Raw genomic sequence first — 8,379 nt, 5'->3', positions numbered from 1 at the left:
ATCAAAGGCAGCCGATAGGTCTAGAAGGATGAGAGCAGAGGAGAGAGAGTTAGCTTTAGCAGTGCGGAGCGCCTCCGTGACACAGAGAAGAGCAGTCTCGGTTGAATGACTAGTCTTGAACTTTCATGCTATGCAGGACATTTTGTGTATTTGAGGCTTCTGAAGTTGGTAATTTGTATTCTGAAATTTCAGACTTGATTTTCTCCTACAACAAATGTATCTAAACCCCTACAAAAATGTTCATTAATTATAATCCAGATAATAATTCACATTTCCTGTTGCTGTAGAATTATTTTCCTCCTGTGGCTAAAATGAAGGTCCTATATTGTAGCAATTGAATAGCAATATATAGCCTGTGTTTAGTTTCTGTCATCAGTTATTAGACTATCCCTAATCTGCTATTAGAAACACATGCTGCTCCTGGGGTGTTTTTGTCTTCAGGCTAAAGCCAAGGTCAGCCAAGGTCAGATACACAGCGACTGTGTCCCACCCTATTCCCTATCTAGTGCACTACTTTTGACCACTTGTCAAAAGTAATGCACTATGTAGGGAATAGGATGCTATTTTGGACGTAGGCAGATATTAGCTATTAGCCCTGCCAGTCATTCACAGCTACATAAATGACTGGTAAGTTCTGGGTAATAAGGAAGTTTACCTGTGAAGCCTTTTAAACAATACCCTAGCAGCAGCAGCATCAGCTCAGGGTCGTATTCAATAGTACACACTGCAGCAAAACGTTTTGCAACAGAAAACTAAAACAAGCATTTCTTATTGGACACATGTAGGTAGTCCCTCCCTGTTTCAGTCTGTTTTCTTCCGTTTAGTGCCTGATGAATTCAACCCAGGAGTCATGTGGCTGTAGAAAGAAAGGCCCTGGAGCTGTTCCTGTTATTAAGTCTCATATTAACTTCCATATTAACACCTTTAATTTCCTGTCCACCTCCTAGTGCTCTGCCACTCTGGGTTCAGTTTCAGGTTGAGGTGTATTTACCGAACATCATAGTACATTATGTGAAACATACTTAACGTGATGTCTTGCAATAGTTCAAAAGATGGGTACAAATAATAGTTCTACTTTATTTAAAAGGTACCAACATATTGACTTCTCAACGCATTCAGAGTTCATACAGAATTGCTTTTTTAAATTATTTAGATTTTTTTAACCGTTATTTTCCTAGGCAAGTCAGTTAAGAACAAATTCTTATTTACAATGACGGTCTACCCCGGTCAAACCTGGACGATGCTGGGCCAATTGTGCCAGGGACTGTAGTGACACCTCTTGCACTGAGATCCAGTGCCTTAGAACACTTCGCTACTCGGGAGCCTTGCTTTTACAAGCAGTGCATAAGGCTTACACTGACTGAACATGGACTGTGCATGAAGAACTAAGCCTAACAGGGACTGTGCATGAAGAACTAAGCCTGACATGGACTGTTCATGAAGAACTAAACCTAACATGGACTGTGCATGAAGAACTAAGCCTGACATGGACTGTTCATGAAGAACTAAACCTAACATGGACTGTGCATGAAGAACTAAGCCTGACATGGACTGTTCATGAAGAACTAAACCTAACATGGACTGTGCATGAAGAACTAAGCCTGACATGGACTGTTCATGAAGAACTAAACCTAACATGGACTGTTCATGAAGAACTAAACCTAACATGGACTGTGCATGAAGAACTAAGCCTAACAGGGAACTGAACCTCATCCTATTACTGCACCACTCAACCTGTCCAATATGACAACCTCCATTACAGTTAATTTTTGAATACATTTTTTACTTAACCTCTATTTAACTAGGCAAGTCAGTAAAGAACAAATTCTTATTTACAATGACCAAAAGGCAAAAGGCCTCCTGCGGGGACGAGGGCTGGGATTAAAAATACAAATCAGTGATAAGTATTACTCCTCCCTGCACACATGATTACTGTCATTTAACTAGGCATCGTTGGGAAGGGCTCGTAAGCAAGCATTTCACGATAGTCTACACCCGTTGTATTTGGTGCACGTGACAAATAAAATGTTATTTTATTTGAAGACAGTTTCGGTCGGTGTGACCTTCCTATAAACATTCCCCGCCTCCACAACTCCATCTCTCTCTCTCTGACTCTCTCTCTCTCTCTCTCTCTGTTCTATTTTTTTTTATTACTAAACGTATAAACTGAACAAAAATATAAATGCAACATGTAGAGTGTTGGTCCATGTTTCATTAAAAATGTTCGATGCACAAAAATATTATTTCTCTCAAATGTTGTGCACAACTTTGTTGACATCCTTGTTAGTGAGCATTTCTCCTTTGCCAAGATAATCCATCCACCTGACAAGTGTGGTATATCAAGAAGCTGATTAAACAGCATGATCATTACACAGGTGCACCTTATACTGGGGACAATAAAAGGCCACTCTAAAGTGTGCAGTTTTGTCACACAACACAATGCCACAGATGTCTCAAGTTTTGAGGGAGTGTGCAATATGCATGATGACTACAGGAATGTCCACCAGAGCTGTTGCCAGAGAATATTTCTGTCTGTAATAAAACCCTTTGTGGGGAAAAACTCTTTCTGGGCCTGGCTCCCAAATGGTTGGGCCTATGCCCTCCCAGGCCCCCCAATGGCTGCGACCCTGCCCAGTCATGTCAAATCCATAGGTTAGGGTCTAATTTATTTATTTTAATTGACTGATTTTCTTGTATGAACTGTAACTCAGTAAAATCAATGAAATTGTTGGAGCTTGTGTTTATATTTTGGTTCAGTATAAATAGATACTGGGATTGAGACAGACAATAGGTGTTACAGACAGTAAGACTGCAGATGTATACACTGTCAAATGTATCAACCCCTACAAAAATGATCTTTAATTATGACAGAGTATCAACGGCAATTGACATCATTCGAGAATAACGCTGAAGTTATTTCTCCACACCGTGTGTCAATCATAACCCACTACCATTATAGTCACATTGCCATTCCTCTCTAACCTATTCATTGTTTAGTGGCATATCATTAGCCTTTAAACTTTTTCCTGGTCACCTTGTGACCTTAAGTCAATTTTTTTTAAATATTGAGTGATAATTCACTTTTTAAAATTGGCAGATAATTTTGCTTATTTGAATCTATAGACTTAAAGCTGCAATATGTAACTTTTTGGGCGACCGGACCAAATTCACATAGAAATCTGTGTTATAGATCTGTCATTCTCATTGAAAGCAACCAGGAAATGGCGTAGCGATTTCTGCATTGTGCATCTTTAATATAAGTAATCTGTTCAAGATATTGTACCTTAATAGTCGTATTAAGGTAAAATATCTATAAAATTATCTTGAAATAAGATAAATTACTTGTATTAGGTTTTTGGGCGTTTAAAATAAGCAAAATCGTCTGCCAATGTCGTTAGATAATGCAGCTTGCTACAAAAAACAATAAAAAATACACATTTTAAGTGAATTATCCCTCAATATAAGATATTTAGGCTTGCTTTGATTTCACACTGCGAGCTCCAAGTCTTTATCTTCCAAGGTGTTTATTACTTGGTTAATGGTTAGTCAGAAGCTTTGTGGCCCCGAGGATGCAGCAAGGACATCTGAGACATACAGGGTCCTAAGAGTGGTTGGTAGAACCGCTGGTTCAGCCAATGGCAGAGCCCAGCGTAGGGGCCAGGAGGATATAAAGCCAGGGTGGCAGAGCCAACCTCAGCCTATATGACAGGTCTATAGGTCAGCTCTGGACCTACACAAGGATTTAACTAAAGAGAATCAGACGAAGCAACACTAGTCTGTCGTACCAGCGCTCCAAACCCATAGCTGCCGATTGCTTCTGATACTTAGACAGTCTCTAGGCCCTGACCAGAGGACTGAAGGACCTCAGTATTCCTTTTATGTAGTGTTTGACCTGTAGAAGCCAGTAGGTGTGAGGAGCCTGTATTTACAGCCAGTCTGATGGAGAATGATGCCTATGACAGGATCGGGGACGAACCCCCTAACTATGAGGAGACGTCTTTCTCCGGTGGTACCACCTCTAACGGTAATGGGACCGGTAACGGAGAGCACCGGGCCGTCCGTCCGTCCGTGGTCAGTGCGTTTGGTCATGACACGCTGGACCGCGTGCCCAACATCGACTTCTACCGGAACGCTGGGAGTGTGAGCGGTAACCGTGCAGTCCGACCGTCCCTGCAGGAGCTCCACGATGTCTTCCAGAAGGTCAGTGTGTGTGTCTGAATCCTCCTCACCTGCACCCACACCTGTACTCACACTTCTACAACCCCCTCTACACACATCTGTATTTAGACCTGTCTCTGTACATCTGTATATCTTGTACATCGCTCTCTTTTCCTTACCGGCACACACATCACACAACTGTCTCCACCAAGTCAGCAGCCTTTTAACTGGAATCAACTCTCCTTTAATCCAGACCATTCAAAAAGATCATTGAAATTCTGATTCAGTAAATGAAAAACATGACATTTTTTATGTGGAATATGTTTTGACATTAACATTGGCCTGTTTGTCTCTCAATTCAATTAAATCAATTCAATTCAAAGGGGCTTTATTGTTAAGGGAAACATATGTTTACATTGCCAAAGCAAGTTAAATAAATAATCAACAAAAGTAAGAAAAAAAAGAAAACATCAACAAAAAAAACGATAAAAAATGTTCAGTAAACATTTCACTGATAAAGGTTTGAAAAGGATAAAGATGTGTCAAATGTTCTATTATCAGCTATGTTCAGTGTTTTAACAATGTACATATAGTTGTAGTACGACTAGTAGGGGAAGAAAGTAAACAGATAAATATTGGTTGTGTTTACAATGTTGTTTTCATGGCAACTTGTCACAAATCTCTCTGTTTGTATTTGTTTCTCTCTGTTGATTTGTTTATCTCGCTCTCTCTTTCTCTTTCTCTCTCTGACTGTGTGACACAGATTACTATCATGTCACAACAGTTATTGGGTAACAGTCATGTCTGTTCTAAAGAAGGGAAAGTCACTTCCCACTGGGCACAAATTGGTTGAATCAATGTTGTTTCAGCTTAATTTCTCAACATATTGTGATGTGGAATCTACGTGGGAAATACATTGGATTTGAAAAAAGTAATCAACCACTGGTTTGAGGCCACAAGATTGTGTCATCATGGTAACCAAATGTCCACATAGACAAACCTTGTATAAAATATGTTGAATTTGTACCTTTATAACAACGTCAGATCTTCAACATTATATCCACTATCAGTAGAATAAGAAAAGACAATAGGCTAGGCAGCACCTCCTACTGGAGAACTGATTTATCTACAGCTACCCTTTGGTCTCACATCCAGGGTTTAAACAAGCCCTGCTTAGCTATGATGCTCCCAAGTGGCGCAGCGATCTAAGGCACTGCATCTCAGTGCTAGAGGTGTCACTACAGACCCTGGTTCGATTTTAACTGGCCGTGATCGGGAGTCCCATAGGGCGGCACACAATTGGTGCAGCGTCATCCGGTTTAGGGGAGTGTTTGGCAGGGGTAGGCCGTAATTGTAAAATAAGAATTTGTTCTTAACTGACTTGCCTAGTTAATTATGCCTAGTCAATTATGCTATGTTTAGCCCTATATAGCATTTTCAAAGTCATCAACAGCTATTGTTTCAATTCAACCCAGAATTTAACTAAAAATAGACAATAGGATTTCAAGTGATAGTGATATTGAATTGTGTTTGGTTGTCAACGCAACCAAATATTAACATTTTAAGGAAATGTATCTTCTACTTGGATAGTTCCCTCTGTACCAAATACTTAGTCTGGTTTTAAATCCAGTTGTTTTCAAATTAATCATTGTTGGATAAATGAATGTTGGATTCACATCTCCATCTCAATCAAAAATCTAAGTTAAACAGCAGGACTAAATCAAATTCAACTTTATTTAAAGTGCATTTAAAGTTTAATTTGCCTTTAAGCCAGTTGCAACTATCCAAGCAGTAAATACATCTCTTTTAAATGTTAATATTTGGTTGCCTTATCAACCAAACACAATTCAATATTACTTTTGTAATACAGTAAATAGGCTTAACTTTATCTTACAAACTAATGAAACAATCACCCTTAAAATGAACAACACATCCATGGTCCCAGTTTGAGGTGACTGTAACTATACATGTCTTCTTACATCCTCATATAAAGCATGCATGTTCAAGATAGCATGCATAGCTCGTTGCAGGTCTGTAATAATGTGCCCAGAATCTCAAACGGCAATGATCCTCACACCATGTACTTTTAATGTCATCTCAACTGCAATCCAGGTCATTTGGTTCTGCTATTAGATAAAGGACAGTGACAAGTAACACATAAATAAATAAACTAAATATCTGACATTGTATTCCCATTTGAACTTTTGCTGTGCCGTTAAATGGTTAAAAGCACAGTGATATACATTTGGGTGACAACTAAACCAAAACTCTGACATTGTTTTTTCATTGGAATTTGGTTGTGCTTTTAGATGGTTGAAAACATAGTGATAACACATTGGAAATTCAACTACCTTCTGGCTGTCTTTTTGAGTGGGTGAATATAGGTTGCAATCTCACTGATCAACGTCTCAACCAAATATTACCCAATTTTCCACGTTGAAATGAGGTGGAGTGTGCAGTGGGTTGGCCTTGGATTGGTCAACTCATTCCTCTTAAAGCATTTATAGACCTACTGTGTACTGAAAGAGAACAACATGAACTCTCTGGAGAAAAGAACATATGTTTTATAGTCTCAGAGAGGAAGATAAGATCAAGAGAAAAGAGAGAGGAGAGGAGAGAGAGAGATAAATGGAGTTTATAGTCCTTTAATCATTCATTTAACTAGAAACATTCCTGCCACTTTCATTAACCGCAGTTCAACCATCTTTCACACCCTTTAAACCTACTGCCAACACTGGAACAGAACCGTCGTCAAAGACAGAGATAAGAATAGATCTACACAATGGTTGACATACTGACAGGCTAAAGTGTTTTATAGATTTTTTACACCTTTGGGTGACAGACAGTCTGTTATCTCTGTCTGACAGCCACGCCACGCCCTACACCAGACAGAGATCTGAGCATCTCATTAAAGAGCTCGGTACTCATGCGTCCTTTAAACACCTCATATTCGTCTTACAAAAAGCTTAAATTGGGTCCACCCTGTTCTCTGTGTTCTATTCCCTCACTCTCTCTCTCTCTCTCTCTCTCTCTCTCTCTCTCTCAGTGAGTGCAGTCTTCAAGGACAAGCACACAGTATAATAATGCTTCTCCAAACATGTATTCATCTTCATCAGAATCAAACTGCACGACTCTCTCTCTCACACACACGAACAAGAACACTGCGTCTGTTGTTTGATTGATTTAGAAAGAGAACATTTCATCAGTGTTCTGACCTCATAGAGACTTACCTATCCAACAGGAGGCACAGAATTCTAACAAAGTTACTGCACTGCCAACTCTCTCTGATTTCTTAAAGACAAACTAATCTAAACTTCCTCTAAAGTTGAATAAGATGACCTACGGCCATTTCAACAAATTCCTTCTTCCTCTACCAGCCGTATTCTTTCTCTTCCTCCAGGTAGACTGGAGTGATACGTAACCCTGACAAGTCTTTTCCTATTTTCTCTCTCTAGAATGGAAGGATCTCGGTGCCGAACACGGTGGAGGACAGAGAGGGGAGCGACGGGACGCCGTCGGACGACGTGGAGTCTGTCATTCCCCTGGACAACAAAGATGGAACCGTGAGGTTCGGCTGGATAAAGGGAGTCCTGGTTAGTGGAGATGGGTTATATTGGACAGGGTTAGGAGGGTCCTGGGGAGTGGAGATGTGTTATATTGGACAGGGTTAGGAGGGTCCTGGTTAGTGGAGATGGGTTATATTGGACAGGGTTAGGAGGGTTCTGGGGAGTGGAGATGGGTTATATTGGACAGGGTTAGGAGGGTCCTGGTTAGTGGAGATGGGTTATATTGGACAGGGTTAGGAGGGTCCTGGTTAGTGGAGATGGGTTATATTGGACAGGGTTAGGAGGGTCCTGGTTAGTGGAGATGGGTTATATTGGACAGGGTTAGGATGGTCCTGGTTAGTGGAGATGGGTTATATTGGACAGGGTTAGGAGGGTCCTGGGGAGTGGAGATGGGTTATATTGGACAGGGTTAGGAGGGTTCTGGGGAGTGGAGATGGGTTATATTGGACAGGGTTAGGAGGGTCCTGGGGAGTGGAGATGGGTTATATTGGACAGGGTTAGGAGGGTCCTGGGGAGTGGAGATGGGTTATATTGGACAGGGTTAGGAGGGTCCTGGTTAGTGGAGATGGGTTATATTGGACAGGGTTAGGAGGGTCCTGGGGAGTGGAGATGGGTTATATTGGACAGGGTTAGGATGGTCCTGGTTAGTGGAGAT

At 40.7% G+C, this 8,379-nt stretch overlaps 1 protein-coding gene across 1 annotated transcript; it reads left to right on the top strand.

The window, feature by feature from the left end:
• Positions 1-3,939: 3,939 nt before the first annotated feature.
• On the top strand, positions 3,940-7,824 carry LOC129845894 (solute carrier family 12 member 1-like; the record flags this gene model as incomplete). The annotated part of the gene is made up of 2 exons (XM_055913817.1): positions 3,940-4,200; positions 7,614-7,824. Coding segments are annotated over exons 1-2 (472 nt in total), but the record flags the coding sequence as incomplete, so codon positions are not given.
• Between the last annotated feature and the right edge of the window lie 555 nt (positions 7,825-8,379).

The sequence above is a fragment of the Salvelinus fontinalis genome, unplaced genomic scaffold (assembly GCF_029448725.1).
Source record: "Salvelinus fontinalis isolate EN_2023a unplaced genomic scaffold, ASM2944872v1 scaffold_0397, whole genome shotgun sequence".
Lineage (NCBI taxonomy): Eukaryota > Metazoa > Chordata > Actinopteri > Salmoniformes > Salmonidae > Salvelinus > Salvelinus fontinalis.
This window is presented reverse-complemented; position numbering and strand designations above follow the sequence as displayed.